The sequence below is a fragment of the Pelecanus crispus genome, chromosome 9 (assembly GCF_030463565.1).
Source record: "Pelecanus crispus isolate bPelCri1 chromosome 9, bPelCri1.pri, whole genome shotgun sequence".
NCBI lineage: Eukaryota > Metazoa > Chordata > Aves > Pelecaniformes > Pelecanidae > Pelecanus > Pelecanus crispus.
This window is the reverse complement of record NC_134651.1, coordinates 15,676,755-15,695,925: the sequence shown is the minus strand read 5'-3', so window position 1 is coordinate 15,695,925 and position 19,171 is coordinate 15,676,755. Positions and strand designations below refer to the sequence as shown.

Below are 19,171 nucleotides of genomic sequence, written 5' to 3'. Positions count from 1 at the left end.
AATCTATTCTTCTTTAGTTTAAATCCGTTATTCCTTGTCCTGTCACAACAGGTCTTGCTAAAAAGATTCTCCCCATCTTTCCTGTAGGCCCCCTTTAAGTACTGGAAGGCCGCAATAAGGTCTCCTCACAGCCTTCTCTTCTCCAGGCTCAACAACCCCAACTCTCTCAGCCTGGCCTCATAGGAGAGGTGCTCCAGACCTCGGATCATTTTTGTGGCCCTCCTCTGGACCCGCTCCAGCAGGTCCATGTTTGCTGGAAAGATACTTTCTTTTCAAAGCCATAGTTCCCGAAGTGCCAGCAGCTGCACATACGCTTCAGAGCAAGGCCCCTTGGCTTCAGCCCAACCTCACTACAGACGGGGATTTGACTTTGTGGCTCAGCAACTCAGCCACTCGCATATTTAATTCGGTATCTATGTAATTGTTATATTTAATTCAATTGGGGCAGGTACCTGCACTCCGCAGTTTAACACTGCCTGAAGTGGTCCCTTCCTCTTTTCTGCATCCAGAGCTGTCCCGTTTCTGCGCTGCCAGCCCAGGACCATGCCTCAGCCAGACTCACCTGGGCCAGACCTCTGCTGGGACGCCGGAGCTGAGGCACGGGCACGGGACCAGCTCTCCCAAAGCTGTGCGACTTCCTGGCGGTGAGATGATTTTCTGCTTTATTGGGAAATCCCTGCACTTCATCCAGATAATGTAGCAATAAAGGGTCACTAACTGCCGGTCAAAAGCAGCATTCACTACCCCCGTCACTAGGAGCAAAAAGCTCTGAAGTGGGTAGGACTTCATGATTTCCTCGCTAAGGCTTAGAACAAGATGTAACAGCTGTAGTTAAAATTACCCCATCTCTGCTGCCTCCCACCACACCAGGGAAAGTTATTTTTAACTCCAGATTGCCCAAGGGATGCTGCACGGTGAGATCTGTTGCATCATTGCCAACGGCCTTTGCTCGGCAAGGAATTTGGGAAGAGAGAGCTCTCCCTCCAGCCAGCTGGGATCAGACTAGAGCCCAGGGGTGGGCACCGCTGCAAACTGACCCCTCCAGGCTCCCCACCTCCTCCTGAGGGGGCGAGGGGGCCGAGGCTCCCACCGAGGCAGCTCTGGGAGTGCAGAGGAGCAGGTGGCCGGCCAAGTCCTCTTTTGCTATGCTTTTGTTCTTTTTAGTTTTCCAATAAACTTAGTGGGCTGAAGCTATCCCAGGAGCTGCGGTGGCACCACGCAGGCAGGACCTAGAGTGCACTGAGTCGCAAGGACAGTCGTGCAAAACCAGAGGGGATTAGCTTTTAATGCGCTTCTCAGGGCAAACCCTGAAACTGTGGGATTGCCAAGATCCCAGCAGGAAAACTAGCCAGCCTTGCTGCCCTCTGGACCACGAATCAACTACCAAACTCTCCCAGCATCAGGAAAACTCACACAGAAACCTAGGAACGGCCGTGATGCACCGGAGCGTCCTGGCCATTGCCTCCCGGTCGTACTTGGCCACACGGTCCCCTGTGAATCACGCTGCAGGGCAGCGGTACCGTCGCATCTCCCCTGGCCCCAGAGCAGCGGCAGTTTCAGAGCTCCCTGCAGGCACCTCACACGAAAGGGTTCAGAAGCCTCCGGAAGAGATGTTGTGTAGACGTGAGCACAGTTACCACAGTTTGGCTTTATCTTTCTGGCTGGGAATGAACGTGGTACTGGTAAATGCCCGCTACTCTCAGGGGTCTCTGAGCTAAACAGAGAACTCAGCTGCGCACGCTCAGTCTATTCCATAAGTAGCTTCATTGATGTCTGTATTAAAACCCAGCAGTACATGTAAAATTAGGACCTTGCATCCCAAGTGGAATTACATGATATTTTGTGTTACTTAGCATCTTGTGGCTAAATTTTTAGACTACAAGAACTTCTCTTGTAAAGGCTTTTCTCTTTCTGCTGCATCATCTGCAGCAAACATTGTTATCCGGGTGATTTGCTCTGCATTGCAAGTTAGTCCCTGTGCCTGCTGGATCTCTTGTGGTTCATACTCTTACGTTTTGTCCCAGGGAGAAGTCCACTTATTGGAAAATGGGGCAATACTCCTCCCTGCACCGCAAGATGCAGCTACCACTGTGCTAGGACTCTGGAGAAGATCACGAAGCCAGCAAGTCTCTCCCAGGGTTTTATTTTGGGTCTGTCAGTGACCCGCTGTGTGCCTGCCCTGCTGAATCACCGCCATCCCCCTCCCCTCTTCAGAGCTCAGTTTCTCTTCCCACTCCCTGGGAGTAATCCATAATAATCCTTTGTAATCTGTGGGAGTCCGGTATAGATGCAGGTTTAAGAGCTGTGAATATGCCGAGTCCAGGGGTTAGGCGTATTTGTCACGAGATGCAGGATACATCTGGTACTCCTATAGGAGTCTTGCACTATCCAACACACACATGTAAGACCCGAGACTGCAAATCAGCCTCTGAATGCAGTGTGTATGCATAACAGGCATGAACCTCACCAAATTAAAAAAACCACCACTAATGAATATGAGCTTTTCACCTTAAATATTAAAAATAAAGAGAGGGAGCCTCTGAATTTTGTTACCATTTGTGTATACATTTATTAAGCCAAAGGAGTTTGATCATGTCACGGTATGTTACTAGAGCAGGTGAGATCGCTTCTCTTTAACTTTGCTAACAATGGTATCTTAATTACTCGTTTGTTTTTTGCCTTTCAAGCTTAAAAAAAATTAACTCCGCATTTTCCTATTACAGGATCTTTTATGGTTTCTTCCTTTTCTTTTCTTACAGTACAAACCAAATGTTTCTCAAACATGTAAACAACTATCATGGAAATGAAACTGCTCTTAAACTTAACTTTATGTTACGGATGTTCTATTAGATTTGTATCATGTTAGATGTATTTCAGCTCAGTGACTCCTTCAATAAAAGTTATTATTGTTGTCATCACCTGCATCGCAATAGGGCCTAGAGGTCCTGGTCAGGGTTAAGGTCCTTCTGTGCAAGGTGCTGTACAAATACTTTGGTGTAACTCTGCGGTCCCTGGTAAAAATGGCATTTGCTGATGTGACTATAACCCTCCCTGCTTCCCTCAGCTCAGCAGTGATCCTCACAAATTATAGGAGCTGGAGTGAAACTCTTCTCCAAACTAAGTCTGGAGTTGAATGTTTGATTACTGTTAAAGAGAAGAGAAATGTTACTACAGGCCAATCCTGACACCTGCAGTCCTGTGCGTAAAAGCTGCTCACACTCATGGGAATGCTCATATGAGTAGGAAACTTCTGTGGGAAAGGTCTGCAGGATTGAGTCCCTGGATTGTTGAACTCCTTTGCAAGAAAGCATGCAAGAAAAGCAGACTGGTTCCTTTTCTCTAAGGTTTCATCAGTATAATTCTAAGAGAGAAAAGGACAGGGTTAGTTGCTCAGTTTCAGCACTTCGAGCATTTTGAGTTCTGATCCCCAAATTAATGAAGTCTCTGCTCTGCCTTGGGCTACTGTGACCAGGCCTGGAAAAGTCTGTTGGATACTCTTTGTCATCAGGAGGCAGTGGTTTACTGTTACAGCATGGAGGGACTCTGATTTATGGTGTGAAGGCTGCATCCTAGGCAGGAATTGTGAAGATTGTGTTCAGCCATCAGCAGAAATTATTCTGAAAACACTTCAGAGCAATTACAGTTTAAATAATGATTTTAACTTGACACTTGAGGTGAAAAAAAAATTTACATGAAATAAATAGCAAAGAATCAATGTCCCTGCACAAACATAATGTATTCCTGCCTATGAAGCATCCCTTGCAAATTACTGCCCTTTAGGTTACGTCAGATGTTCAAATGAACCTTTTAGAGCTAAAATACAGTACTCTGAAATGAGGTTAGAAAAATTTAAAAATGACTAATGGGAAGTGTGTACAATGCTCTCTTTAAAACAAATTTCCCACCTGGATAGCCTAGGAGCCTCAATAGACATAGAGACGATCTGAAATGGCAGCAGGCATGTGCGTCATGATCTGCATGCGCAGCCACCAGTAGTAATCCATGGGGTGGTAGCGGGTGTAGGGGGTCGTGGAGGTGAGCGCATGGGCGACACTTTCGATGACCGGCGAGGTGTCTGTCGAGCCGCTGTTGCAGTACGTTTCCATCTTGCTGACCTGCTCATCGAAGTATTTCCTGCCATAGTCTTTGCGCACTATCTCAGGGAGCTCATCCCACATTTTGTCGGCTATGGCCTTGATTCGCTCGGGGCTGTACAGGTTGGTGGCAGCTATGAAATTGCCAGGCTCCACGATGCTGACCGTTACTCCCTGGGGCTGCATTTCATACCGCAGGCAGTCGGAGAAGGCTTCCACGCCAAACTTGGTGATACAGTACGGTGACCGGGCAGGACTGCCCATCCGACCCATCATGCTACTGATGTTCACCACACGACCTAGGCAGAGGCCAGGCAAAGCACAGCTGAGCCGTGGTACTGGATCCAAAGCAGGTACCTGACACATACCACCCGACAGATCCCTGAACCCGCCCACTGCGTATCTGTAAGGGCTGCCTGGCAGACCTGCTGGTGGCTCCATCTGAGCATTGCTGTCCTATGCAATGGCCTTCAGGCAGGAGACCAAGCCCATTGCTTGTGCTCCCTGGCTTGTTATACCTGAGGGCGCAGGCTCACAGTGACACACAAAGCTCAGTGCTATGGGGAACACAGAAGAGGCTGGGCAGAACCTGCATGGTGGGAAACAAGATTACTCAGTAGTGATCAGGGCTGAGCCCAGACAAGACGAAGCTGCAGCAGAGAAAGCCTCTGGCACCAAGGCTGAGCTTGTTTATTTGCAAGTCAAACACACAAAATCTAAGAGCTTAATGGTGGCTTATATTATCTGCCTCTTAAAAGAGAATGGATTGCTCCTGCACCATAAGCGGCAGAGTAGTCTAAGTCCACTGCACCCTTTTCTGTGTGACAGCTGGATTATGGCTCCAGGCACAGAGCTGGGGCCTTTCTCCTCTCCAGAAGCCATCCATTTTGGCTGGGGAGACTGCTGGTAGGAGACTGCGGATGCCACAGTCTAATCAGAGGTTGCAGTTCTCTGCACTGTCTATCAGTGCTCATTGCTGAGTTGGGTTAGAAAGAGAAACTTTGACCACAGAAGTGGCTACCTTCCCATGGTGTAAGAAATGCTCCCTGGGCCACAAACAGCTCAGGTCTGCAGCACAGGACTACGAAAATAACATTATTAATGTCTGTGGATGCCTCAAGAGTAAAAAATAGTCTCAATTAGTGAGGTAGTTGGTCCCAGTACAGGAAAGCTTTTGCCCCTTTATGCCGAGACCCATGTGAGCTCCAGGTCTGTGTTCCTTTCCTGTACAAACCCCACCTCTCACACGTTACAAGCTCCCAAAGTAACACAGCGTGCAGCTGACAACTTCCCTGCAAGATGCATGTCATAGTACGCTGCTGCTGCCCACCCTGCCCAGCAATGGCACAGCTGCTTTTTGTATAGAGGGGAGGATTGCTCTGCAATTTTATAGAGGGGAGGATTGCTCTGCAATTTTGTATAGAGGGGAGGATTGAGCTGCAGCTTCTGAACAGGTAGAAGAAGGTATGACAGATTAGATCTTGCAGGGGATGTTGCAGGAGAAGGCAGCACAGATGGGAAGAGAAATCGTAACTGGTTTTCAGGACCGCTGTCTTGCTGCATAACTCAGAGTGGTTAGGAAATCTGTCATTTGTATGTATGCCGTGGGTCACATTCCGTCTATAAAGGTATGAAGGTGGCCAATGGTGCAGAGGGAAGCTTAACAGACCTTTCGGCCTCTAACACAGCAAGACGTGGGGCAGGATGGGGGCCTGCTCCAGGGAGTGCCAGTCCAGAGGAGATCACTCACCCTTTGACCTCCGGATGAGCGGGAGGAAAGCCTTGGTGGTTCGCACAGTCCCCCACAGATTCACTTCAGCTACCTCCATGTAGGTGTCCATGCTGGTGAACTCTACTTCCCCGAATGTGGAGATCCCAGCATTGTTAACCAAGCCCCAGAGCCCTGGAAGACAAAATCAAACAGAAAGCTTTCCCTCTGGCATGTTAATGAGAGCAGCTTGGAAAAGGCCTTGCTAATAGATTATGGAACCACACAACAGAACTTTTCATTAAGACCTGTAAAGATGAAAGCCAGACAGAAGAGAGTCCAGAGCGAACCTGTCTCCTAAGCAAATATAACCACAGTGAGGATCTGCCTGTACTGCCCAACACTGCAGCCACAAACTACCATGAATAAGGCTTCCCAGGAAGTTCTGAGCCAGCAAACGGAGAACTTCAGCCTCATCTTAGCTGTTCTCCTTGCCATTCTCTTTTTCTCCATCGTGGTCTTTTAAAAGAAGCAAAATATAGTCTCTAAATGCAAATAAAAATAATAGGAAAGACCTTGTAAGAAACAAAAGAGTAATTATTTCAAAGTAAACCCTTGTGTCACTGTAAGAACTAGAATGTCTACAATGCCGGGAAGGGGGATGTGGGCATGGGTGGACATGGGTGGGCACGCGCGCCACAGCCTCTCCCTTTTATTCCGCTGCAAACAAGATGGCAACAACTGAAGCTACCAACTCATTTGGCAATGAAAAGAAAGATTTAAAGGGAATTTGGAATGAAATGAACTCACTTCATATAATATTCTAATTGCACAGGAAACAGACTGAGAAAGGTCTGAGATGGCTTCTCTGTGCTGTTTAGAAAAACTCACTGGTGTCTGCTGACTGACTGTCTCCAGACCTGTGTTCTCAGAAGCAGCCCAGAAAAGGCAACTTCATCCTGGCCTGTGCTTGAGAATACAGGGCGAGAAAACTTAATTTATATAGAAGATCCATATATAAAAATTAAGTAAAAAGAAAAGTAAAACAAATAGGTTTATGCAAAATCCAAAATAAAACATGACTGGTCTGCTTTTAAACAACCCTCATGTGTTGAAGTGTGGATGTTCTTTAGGGGAAAAATGTAATTCACCAAAGGGTGGAAAGGTTTCAGGAATGCATGAGCAGCTGGGGTTTTCACAGTACCGGAGTAGAATTTGCTGTCATCATCTCAGCAGAATGAGGTAGGCAGGCTAAGAAAGTCAGTTACAGCTACCTCCTGAACTCTAAAATCTGTAATACATGGTAACATCTGCAATGGTGTTAATGATACTCAGCTGGCTTCATGGGAAATCGTTTGGAAAACCTCTCCATTTCCTTTGCCTTTTCAAAGTTTGTGGGAGACATTTCCATTGCTAATCCCCAGTCTTTGGGCACTGGCCAGGTTTTACAACATAAAGGGAGTCACCATAATAAACTTTAGGTCACAGGAATAAAGCACTAATCCCAGGGCCTTGAACACGACCCTGATTTCTGCTCATGTCCCTATAGGAGCTAGTGGAGAAAAAAGCAGTTTTCTTTGTAGATGCTGTCTTAAGCGGGAAGCTGCTTTCTGATATGACCCAACATTTAAACAGGCCATTTGCTCTGCACTGCTGCTCCTCAAAGCTTTGTGCCCTTCAATCATACACTCAGCTTTTAAAATATTCCCTGAAAATGCTCTCAGAGCCCAGCTGAGGGAGCTCCTGTCACCTATGAGACCTTAAGGCCCATTGCATGCACCTACCTTTCTCTGGGTCCTCCAGGCTGTTATTCACATGCTCCACTGCTCGGTCCACTTCTTTGCTGTCACAGACATTGAGCTGGACAGTTCTCATGCGATCACTGTTCATGTTGTCCAGATCCTTGGAGCCACCATGTCCCTTGTCCTAGAGGGGAAGAAAGCCCTGTTTTGAATCTGGCCAAAGAACTTGTGTAGAAGATCAAATGCATAGCAACCATCAAATCAAGCAAAAGAGAGTGCACAGGGCAGTCACAGAATAATCAGGACAGTCCTGCAGCTCTAAGAGGAAGGGGAACAGACAGGGCTGCTCCTGCAGCAGAACACCATTCCTTGAGCAGCTCCATCTGACCATGAGCCCTGCCACTGAGTCAGCTGGTGCAAACTGCTTCCACCACGAAGAAAACAGCCAGAGATGGATCTGCTTCAGCAAGGCAACTTCTGCCCAGTACAAGCCCCCAAGATCAAGCTATGTCCCACTACCACAGTGGTGGGAATGTGGTGCCATCCTCACTTCAGCTTGCATACAGGGCACAGCAAATAGCTTGGCAGGGGTATGGTATAAAATAGCTGGTGAGTGACTGCACGTGTACATTGCACGAGCTTCTCAGTCACGTTGCCAGCTCTGGGAGTGACAGTCCTAGAAGAGAGACTGCCTGCCCACTGCTCTCTCCCTTCAGCTGATCGATGCACACAACTCCCACTGCCTGGAAACCTACCTACTGCCTCCAACAGACTCCTACAGAGTTGGATCATCAGGTGCCTGGCCAGCTTGCCTGCTAGCAATTCCCTCTGGAGTCTTTTCCAGCATCTTGCTCTCTTCTCTGCCTCTGCCCCCATGAGCTTTTTCTCACTCCCATTTCCCATCTCCACACCTTTTTTCTCAGCTCAGAACAACAGACTCCCCCAGTATGCACATATCCACTCGCAGCCCAGCCATGTAACTGTGGCCAACGCCTAAGATACCTTTCACATGAACTAGACGCTGCTAGCAACAAGGCTGCCATGCCCAGAGCTGGTCCCTTCACAGTGGTGAAGCCTGGCTATGGTGTTTCCACGACACAGACATGGGATATTAATATGAGTTTGGGACCATCCCTGAATCACTCCCATGGTTATAAGCTACTGGACTGTGCTGGCCACTCCAGGGTACTTTTGTAGAGGGTGATGAGGTCTATCTCTGAAAATAATCACTTTTTGGGAACATCCCTGTCTTTACTGTAAGAAACTCCCTCTGTCCGCTCAACATCATGCCTCACTAGAAGTCTTTTATTCCCCATTAACAGGTTAGCCACAGAGCGTGTCCCACAGGATCATCTGACAGCTCCTCAGCTCTTCTTCCCCCATCACTCAACCCTCCAGGTAGCCTCACTCGCTGTGTCAGCATCAACAGGCAACCATCATTCACCCCTGAGCTTTTACAAAGCAGGTGTGATAGATGAGGCTTTTTTTGGATAGCTTTTTTCCCTCTGACCTGGAACAGGTCAGTTCTTCATAGCAGGGCTGTTTCCTGACAGATGAATGACATTAGCTCATTCTGAACGCCTCAAGCCACGGGTGCTCCCTGTCAGAGACTGTCAGTAGTCAGCTGTCAATGAGATGGGTGTTCATCTCTGCAGTCTGAACCCAGGCTGCCCATTTGCCCCCCCAGAGTGAGAGTCCCCTTCAGACATTACGCTTTAGATACCACATGAGGGTGGTCATACATCCCCCTGTCTCTGTGCCACCTGGTCTTCCAAAACACCTTTTCTTGGCTCCTCTCATTCCTCGGCTTATCTGCTGTGCTCACAGACAGTTCACTAACTTGAAGTATCTGATGTTTCCTCTGTCTTCATCTCCACCCTTCCTTATTCCGCTGCAGACTGTTAATACTGGTTAGTGTTTGTCCTTAAGAGAAGGCATCTACTGCACTCTCCTCACACAGAAGCATAATGCATACAAAATGGAGCAGTTAAAAGTCTCATGCACAGCTTAGTGGTGTTTGCTTTTAATGGTGACTGAAAATAGAGTTTTGTGCTAAGTTTGCTGCTCGCTCAAAAGCACTGTGGTGCCGAAGCCAGTGTATATGGCAAAGCATTGAAAAGCATAGAAGTGGCACATGTCAATAGGGAACCAGCAAATGCAAGCATGCAAGTCCCTTGGAAACACCACATACGGCTAAAGGGAAGAGGAAGAACAGTAAGGCCAAGGTGCCTCTTTCCCTGATTCCAGGTCTGCGAGGTGCTACAAAATCTCTGGGCCACAGCAACACACCAGCCTCAGAGGCCTCGTAAGCTCTGCTGGGACCTTCACAGCATCCTCTTCTTCCTCCCTTACAGGGTTGGCTCAGCAAGCCTCCCCCCCACACACAGCTGGGTGCTCAGACAGGGACCCTTGGGGCTGGGATCCTGGCCAAGTGTTGGAGTCTGGGCATTAACCCAGACCCACAGGGCTGTTCCCTTGGCTCTTCAAAAAGGGCAGATGGGTGGTGTTGAAGTCAGGCACCCTGTGATTGTGTCGTGTTCTCCTGGCATGGGACACAGCCTGTCCTGGGCCCATATGCAGCAGTGGAAGGACCTTCTCATGCTATGCCAAGAGACCAGTACATCTCTGCTGTCAGTCCCAGGGTCCGCTGTCCCCATGGCAAGAGGGCCCAGCTCTTGCATACTGAAAAAGCACACCACTGGCTCATCTTCCTCTTCCCACGGTCACCCTCTGGGGCCCATGAGCTTCAGCTTGTATCTTTATCAGTGTGTCCCTCCAGTGGTATGTAACACCCTGTAGCTCTCAGCACTCTTGTTGAGCCCTGCAGTAACTGGCCTGCATGCTGGCTTGCTCAGATAACCTCTGCCTTCTCATCCCCCTGCAAGCCCCAAGAGGCCTGAGCACACAAAGCAAAGCAAACAGGGCCTCCACCACATTCCTGACAGCCGTGACAAACATCACATATGTCCACTGGTAACAGATACTGATGGAAAAATACCTTCTTCATCTTGTGTCAGCTGGCTCCTCCAGCTATTAACCAAAGAGGAAAAATAAGACAGCTGCAGTGTGATCATTCATTGGATCCAGTCTACCACTGTCTTTCGGCAATGAAGCACCAACTCAACTCTCACATGAATATATTTGCCAATGAAAATGTTAGGAAGAAACTGTGTGTGAAACAACACAGTGTTAGCACAAATCCATCCTTGGGCTCCCCTCAGTTGTGACTCTAAACACCTCTCTCAGGTTTCCTCCAGCAAAAGTGGAGACAGGCACTCAGGATCTGGCCACTCTAGGAAACCTTTCCTGATGAAGAGTCAGCATTGCACACACTTTTAATCTGCAATAAAGATGTGACATTCCTAAGAACAGTGCATACCCTGAGGACACGATAGCTCCCCAAGCTGGAGTATGCTTCTGATGTGCAGGTGTGCTGTGAAAAACAGTCCCATGAAAATAACACTCAAGTTTCATAGTCATTTCCTCTCTGTCAGGGCTAGGTCAAATGTACTCAAGCAAAAGATGATGCGTCTTATTTCTATCTCCACTTCCATCTAGCATCTAAAAAGACACCAGGCTTTTTCTGCCCCTAAAATCAGCACCAGCAATAATCACACTCTGATCAGAATTCTGCTTATGATTTTGCTAGTGAAACCTGTGACACAATGAGAAATCAGCTCAGTCTCCTGGAGTTGTTTTAGTTTTACAGAGCTATACATAAAGTATATGGCCTGAACATACATAGGAAGCCAACCTGTTAACTAAGGAGCTTTGGCATTTTACAGTGTTTTTCTGATGACAACTGCTGTTACCAGTCTTGCCACAGTCACACAGATTTTGGAACGTGGGATGTGAGTCCAGCTTAAGAAGCAATATTTAATTACACAGGGATACAGCAAAGCTTTCTGCTGATTTTTGGCGAGGAAACAAATATTGATCAAAGCCTAAAAGAGTTCTGGCATGCTGCTGCATGTCCACTTATGCTGAAATTGTCAGAGGCCAAGATTTTCCACTAACATGCATTCAGTAGAATGAGTACTGAAGACACCAAAATGGAAGGGAGGTTCCAGTGACAGTTAAAGACATGCTCACTGAAAATTGTGTCTTTCTGGCAGCTCAGAGAGAGGAAGTGAAACCCAGAAGTATTTTTCAGCTCTGAACTTTTTGGTTCCTGTCAACACAGAGGCAGGCTATTATTCTAAACAGTGGTTTTTAAGTCTGCAACGTTCTTATATTCTCTAATGTTGATCTTCAGTTACAAAAGCTGAGTAGAAATACCTGCCAAAAAAGTATTGATCTACCCTCTCTCTTCTTAACACCTTTTGAAATGCAGTTTCTAAGTGTCTTGTTCTGCTGTGACGCCTGTAGAGGGAGCCCAGGTTAACAAATAAAGCCTTGACCCAAAGCTGAGACACCACAAGGGACAGAGCTATCAAAACACAGACTCTCTTGAAAAAATGCAATGGAAACTAGTAATTTAAGCAGAACTTAGTAACAATGGAAAAAATAACAGCAGAAAGAGTACCGATAACATTAAAAACACCTGGCAAATTCTCTTTAAATACTATAACTATTCCAGATACATTTACAGTGATGAGTGAGCTAAAAGGTTAGGATCGAAATAACCGACCCACCCCAGGATATCCCAAGGAGTAAGTTTGTTTCTGTTGGGAAATGGCTACACAGCTAAAAAAGTGCAGTCCTTCATAAGGAGAGAGAGGCTAAAGTTCTCTCCTATTCTCCATGACCAGGCATCTCTGACTGCCATACAGAGCGCTCCTGGAGAGTGTATCAAGACTGCGTCATTAAGCTATTTGTGGCCTGATTCTGCTCTCATTTACACTAGTGGAACTCTATCGCCTTCACAGCCATTTCAGGAGACCCACAATATGGACTGAGGCATGGCTGTATTCATGAATATAGAAAAATATGCTCATACCACTTGCCATAAAACCACTGACGGCTTGGTGTATGTCACAATTAATCAAAATAAATCCTGTGTAAATATCTGTAGTCTGAGAGCAGGGCCAAAGGTCCAGACTCAACCTGATCCGCAAATTTGCTCATGGATAAGCGTATAAAATTAGATTTGGGGTTCCAGTCCATCAGATATGCAACAGACCACAATGTTGTGATTCAAATAAGAACCTCCCTAGATACCATTCAGTCCTGGTTCTCGTCTAGACCAGGTTAGGCTCTATGAAATTCAAGCACCCATGTCTTTCCCTTTGGGCTACCAACCACCTCCCTCTCCTTGGCAGAAAGCTGTGCAGAGTGGAGAGGGAAAACTGGATTTGCTATGCGACTGTGCACGTGCCACAGGTGAAGAATACCGTTTTTGTTTCCCTTACCTTTTGCAGGCAGCCAGCGTAAATAATGAAGCCTTTGGTATGCAGATGCTTGGCCAAGGCAAATCCAAACCCTGAGTCACAACCTGTTATAAGCACAGCTCTGCTGCCAATCTGCAAAACAAAACAGAACAAAACGCACTGGAATTGAGTATTTGAAATCAGTGATTTGCAGTGCACAGAACAAAACCATGTCCTTGGCCAGGAGCAGTCTGTTCCAGGGACGTTCTCTACACTCGCTGCCAGCTACTGCCACCCAGTGCCTCCTGAAGACAAGAAATGAAGGTTTCATACTGAGTTCACTCCAGTGAGGCTGGGTCACTGCCCTCCCAACACAAAGAGAAGTCTGGCACCTCTGGCAACAGGCTCACAAGGCAAAAGAGACCAAGCAAACCACTATTCTCTGGCAGTTCACATCCACCTTGAAATCTGAAAATGAGACAACCAAAAAACCAGACTGATGATGTTCCTATATGCTCAAAGCAGGCAGGAGTCCCCTATTCTGTGCCATGCAGCTGGTAGGGCATGGGGAAGATAGCTTGACTGAAGAAAGGATATGGGTTAACCTTACTGACTGCTCACTGATCTTTCTCTCTCTAGCATGTAAACCCTCTAGTGCTGGGTTTTAAAAGCTAAGCAGAACCAAGTGGGTTTAATATTTGAAATTAAGACTAGCTGGTCATCAGCCTTTTTGTTCGTTTTTTGGTCTTCTTATTTTTCCAACTTACAATTTAAATAGGAGAAGTACACCTCCTTCGTTCTCCAAATGCTTTTTCTAACCCAAAGAGAGGCAGCAGTTAAGTGACAGATTAAAAATTGCATGGTGTATCAGACATTCCAGCAGCAACAAGTGCACATGCAGCAAGGTGCTGCTGTGGGTGGGATTAGGTAATAATTACTTGCAATTCATTCCAACTCATCTCTTTCAACAAACTAGAAATTTGGGTTTCCCCAGCATACACAGGGACCGGAAGCCCAGCAGAGATGCAAGGGCAGTATCCGAATTCCTCTGAGACTCTGCCCCAGGCTTACGGAGCAAGATGTGCATGCTCTAGCACTGCCACAGTGCTGAGTTCTGTGCCACAAGACAGGCAAGAGGGCAAAACATCCCCCTTCCTTTTGTCTGGCACTGTTCCTGGCAAGCTAGTGCCTTCAAGGAAGGGGCCGTTAAAGAAGAGGGCCACTCTCCAGAACAAGAGGTGAGGACACACCAATTTATTCACATTTCCTTGCACAACCATACTGCAGAAAGAGCCCTGTATTAAGAATTTGTCATGCAAATTCCCTCCACTCTTAAGGTGGAAGATTTCATCTGCTGAGTGAGTTCCAAAAATAGAATAAACCCACTAGTCTGATTGTTTATTTCCATCCTTAGCAGCATGTACCGTGCTACGTCAATGGAAGCTCTGCACTAGGAAAGAATGTGGAGTATGTTGGAGAGGTCCAGCTCAAAAGTCTTTCTGGCAAATGGGAAAGAAGAATTTGGTCACCAGGCTTCAGGGATTTTAAAACCCCAGCTCAGCAGAACTAGTTCCTGGAAACATCACACTCACCTGATCGACTTCACTTGCATAAGAGCGGTTGCCATATGGGGACAAGAGAGGGAAGCAAAATCTTTGCACAGGCCTGTGAAAAAAAACGAAAAACCAAACAACAGAACAATCAGGCATGGAATATCTTGTCCGTACCCTGGTGCTGCAGCATACACATGAAAAGGAATGTAGTGTTGCCTACGTACATGATGTAGACTGTCATTTGAGAAGACAGAATCCAGTCTACAGTTCTCCTTAGTCTGAGCCTGTGTGTTTCCTACAGTATGAAACATTTGTTTCTCAAAGGACCTTGATGCTATTTCCAGCTACAGAAGCTGTCTGGATGTTACCAAGAATTCTAAAATAGCTCCCAGTCTGGAGGGACAGAGCTGCTTCCACCCGCAAAATGGGCAGTACAGTGTTTTCATTTCCAAGAGCAACGCCACTCTCACTTAGAGTTGCACAAAGCTGGGGTAGGGGAAGTTATTCATTTGTCTGGTGAAAGTATTCTGCTGTTGCGTTGTCTCCGATACCCAGCCTAAGACTGAATTTGCTTGGATCTATCTCACTGCTTTTACACACAGCTCCACCCTTCTGTCATTTTGGATGACACTTCTTCCTCTGCAGTGACTACCCATTACTCTTAGATTTGAAATCCTCTCTTTGCAACTGTTTAAGCTAAGAGACACTATGTCTTTGAGCAACACCTGCCATGCAGATCTGAACCTCCTCTGCATAGTATGTCTCACTCCCAGGAAGATAACCATGTTCACAAAGACAGACCAGAGCAACGCAACAATGCTTTCTGAGGAGTGAGATTCATTTAGAAAAGCTATGCTACCAGTAGCATCACGCTGTCTTAGGTCTTGCCATCACTCATCAAAACTGGGCCTAGACAACACACCAGAGTGACCCTAGCCTCTGTCCTTGCCAGCCACCTCTCTGGACTATATCAGCTTTTTCATTTTTGCTTTGGGCTCCCGTTGCCCTCCCTTCTGGCCTTCCTCTAGACTTGCTGTACTTCATCTATCCTCTGGCCCCGCTAACAACATCTATCCTTCAGCAGAGCTTATCTTCCAGGTTGCTCTTCTGTCTTCTAAATGAATTTGCATAATCATTCACAATTATCTCCTGCTCAGACATCACAGGTGCTCCCAGGGTGACCTGTGCTACACTGAACAGCCATCTGCAGACTCTCTGGCCTCTGAGCTGCACCTTGGGAAAACAAGGCTAGAAAAAGGGTCTGCTAGAGCAGAAGCTTTTGGGAAAGGAGCTGATTTATATTCAGGCAACAGCATCCACTCACCTTCCTGCAACAGTTTAGCTCTTCTAACTTTGAGTGTCACAAGCCCTATCAGCTCTTGAAATAGCTACAGACAATTAATTGCTGCAAAGGTCAGTCCCGAGGCAAAGTCCATGTTAACCTCACTGACCTGCAATCCTGGCTTGGAACTTTAGTCTCAACAATAAGCTTCTTCCTGTGTCTCAAAGTGCCCAGAAATGTTCATAACATTTCTTCTAGTTGCATTAACTTGATTTTTATTTTTCAGTGTCATGTCTGGTCCTGTTATTTCACTGCAGAGCACTAATTTGCTGCACTCTATTCACAGTAACCTGTAGAGAATAACTACTTAACATTCTGCCTACCTCGACCTGAAGGCAAGGGCATAAAATAGATGCCGGCTGCGGATCAGCAGGAATGTCACCAGAGGAAACAGTTACGACGCATATGCGATGTTAGTTCCCACATAGTACATTAATGTACCATGAGCCATTTTTGTCATGCTGCATGACTGAATTCTAGAGATCACAACTGAGATTTTTAAAATGCACAGATGATCCTCAAATTGAATCTGTGCTTGTAACCATGCATGTGCTTTTGTTCAGTTACACCAAAAAAGGCAGTCCTCAGCTTGAAGAGACAAGTATACAAATGCTACCTCAATGCATTAAGGTACTGGTATAATGACAACACTGCCTTTCAGACGAACAGTTGGATTTCCATTTCAGGTTTAGCAGCTTGTGGGTACTTAAAAAAATGCCACACATTTTTGATGAGTACAAGACATACAAAGCACAAATACACAGTAAGCAAAACAAAAGAAGGGAAAAAAAAAGAATATGCTGAAAATTCTTTTCTCCAGTTAATAAAGCATTAATTTGTATTTTTAAGGCCACAGCAGATTGCTGCTGGTGCAGCTTTGGTGTGTGTGGAGTAAATAGGAGATAAAAGGCCTATGTCTGTCTGCATAGGAAATCTCTAACAGCTTAGCTATCTTTGATCTCTACAACTCCCTGATACGGAAGCCCTCCTTGACGGTGATGGTGCTGGACACCACTACCAACAGCAGTAGAACAACACTGGAGGTGGCAGTTCTTGCTTAGCAGGCCATGAGCCACTTCTAAACGGCTTATGTACAATTAGTGGTACGCACACCATTGTCTGGCAGCCCTGCTCTAAAGCAAGCCAGTGAAAGCACTCAGCTTGCTCTGAATTTGGAATAGCAGGGTTCCATCATATATCAATATAAAAGGTATTTTTTTCAGCGCTAGGAATTAGAATTAGATAGGCAATTTTCTGTTCATGTTCAGAAAAAAACAGCTTCGTTACTCAGCCCACCTCCATTTCTCACTAAAACTCTCCCTCTCAACTTTCTTTCTCATTTCATGTGATTCATTGCCTCTTTAACAAAATCATAGAAATATATGACAGTTCTTGCACTGCAGCAAGGCCTACTTGCTGATATTCAGGAATAAATCCTTGCTTGACACTGAATTAATGCTCTACTCAACCCCCTTTTGACTGCAGATGATTGTCCAAGTTTAAAAAAAAAAAACATGTTGCCAACCCTTCCTTGCATATAGAGTCCATCTCCTGTGTGCTCAGCTCCATGACTGAGCACTGGCACAGGTTGCCCAGGCAGGTTGTGGAGTCTCCATCCTTGGAGATACTCAAAAGCCGTCTGGACACAGTCTTGGGCAACCAGCTCTAGGAGGCCCTGCTTGAGCAGGGGGGTTGGACCAGATGACCTCACGAGGTGCCTTCCAACCTCAACCACCTTGTGATTCTGTAAATAAACTGTCCCACTGAAATCAAATGAGCCCTCGATGTGTGCTTTACTCAAGATCTCACTTCTCCTCCACCAAGTTACTTACCTGATGCCATTCCCTGGGTTCTTGAAATTCAGGGCTTTTACAGAGTTCAGGAGAGGCCGGGACAGCTTGGTAGCCAACATGCTTTCAATTAACAGACTCTACCAACAGCAAGACTGTTCTCCCTTAGCTCTGCAATACAAGATAGCATCTCTGTTTTAGTTGCTCAATTATTTTGTAAGTGATGCTGACTCCATGCATTTCAACAAGAAAATAAAGTCCAAAGGAACTCATCTTTCCCCCTTGCAGTCCCTCACACTGAGATAAACAGCTCAACCTTCAACCACCTCAAGATGCTTTTAAATAAGGAAAAAGATCATAAGTAAACTGACAAGCAGGGAGGCATTTAAAGAAAATGCCAGTTTCTCCTCCTTTAATGTATCTTTAACTGTATTCTCTGAAACGGCTAAAAATTAAGATACTTACATGGATTATGTTATTTCAAGTGAGCTATATGAAATAATTTTAAAGGAAAATATAACTTCCAGTCACGGGTGATGTTATGTTATATGCCCCCAAAGCAATCCTTGGGCTTCACAGCTAGTACAGCCATGCGGTTAAAAATACATTTCTTTGTAATTAAGTAGCTGGTGATGCCAGACTACGCACAGGGAATCAGCATTAAACCCACCATGGGGTGAAAAATGCTCAAGAACAAGAGTTCTTGTACAGAAAGTTAATTTCAATCATACTCGTCTTGGATAAAACCGATCCAGCGCACAGAAAACACCTGCCTAGCTTAACGCCCAGCCTCCCTTATTAAAGCAGAAAAACGGTATCTAATTGTTGGGGCTTATTTGCATCTCTGCCGAAGGCTGGGCTGCTGCCACGGCAGCTTCAGGGCCTGCTGGAAAACAGGCCTCGACTAAAAAACGGTGAAATTACCACAAAACGAGCAGTGGCGGGGCAGCAAGCTGGGAAGGGAGAGGTCTAGGCTCAGGAGGGCTAGCTGGCTCCGGCAAGCCGCAGAAATTCAGGCGTTTTCATCAAATCCCGAGAGCTCGGCCGCTGCCCACGCAATTTCTTGTAAGGAATTTTATGAGGGAGCGAGGGGACGGGCCTTCCCCGGGCAGGCCCCGCCGGCCCTGCCCCACGCAGAGGCGCGGCCCCCGCGGCCGGGAAGGGGCCCACGGCGCTGGCCAAGGGCGCGCGACTGCGTGACGGCCCCGCGCCCGTGGAGGCGGCGGGCCACGGGGAGGGGCGCGGCCTCGCGGCGTGGGGCGGGCTGCGGGTGAGGCCGCGCAGGGGGGCGATGCCAGCGCCCCCCGCTTCCCGGCCGCGGCCCGTTCCGCCCGGATCGCCCCCTCCCCGCGGGCGGGCGAGGTCACCGGGCGGCCCGGCGGCCAGGGGGCCGGCGGGGCCCGCCTGCCGCTGCCGCCGCGACGCCTCCCGGGCCCCCCCCCGCCCCCTGCCGCCGAGGCCCCGAGGCGGCGGCGGCGGAAGGGGGCCACCCGCGCCTTACCTGGAGCCGGGGGGCCTGCCGGGCGCTGCTGCCGTTTGAATGAGGCTGGGCCGGTGCCCCGGCTGCCGGGGCGCGGCGGGGGGCGGGCCGGGGGAAGGGCCGGGGCGGGCGCGGGCGGCGGCGGCGATAGGC

The 19,171-nt window shown here is 47.4% G+C and overlaps 1 protein-coding gene across 5 annotated transcripts; it reads right to left on the bottom strand.

Annotated features, from left to right (window-relative positions):
• Nucleotides 1–2,550: 2,550 nt before the first annotated feature.
• On the bottom strand, nucleotides 2,551–19,085 carry BDH1 (3-hydroxybutyrate dehydrogenase 1). Of its 5 annotated transcripts, XM_075716131.1 has the most exons (8): nucleotides 18,463–18,653; nucleotides 17,581–17,709; nucleotides 14,446–14,518; nucleotides 12,896–13,006; nucleotides 7,587–7,728; nucleotides 5,845–5,997; nucleotides 3,906–4,393; nucleotides 2,551–3,361 (listed from the first exon to the last, which is right to left on the bottom strand). In XM_075716131.1, exons 2-7 carry the CDS (start codon nucleotides 17,658–17,660, stop codon nucleotides 3,924–3,926), a joined length of 1,029 nt encoding a protein of 342 aa, XP_075572246.1. In that variant the 5' UTR covers nucleotides 17,661–17,709; nucleotides 18,463–18,653; the 3' UTR covers nucleotides 2,551–3,361; nucleotides 3,906–3,923. The 5 variants fall into 5 exon arrangements, with proteins under 5 accessions (XP_075572246.1, XP_075572243.1, XP_075572242.1 ...); XM_075716128.1 differs by lacking the exon at nucleotides 18,463–18,653 and adding an exon at nucleotides 19,040–19,085 and having other exon boundaries at nucleotides 2,551–4,393; XM_075716127.1 differs by having other exon boundaries at nucleotides 2,551–4,393.
• Nucleotides 19,086–19,171: the final 86 nt, after the last annotated feature.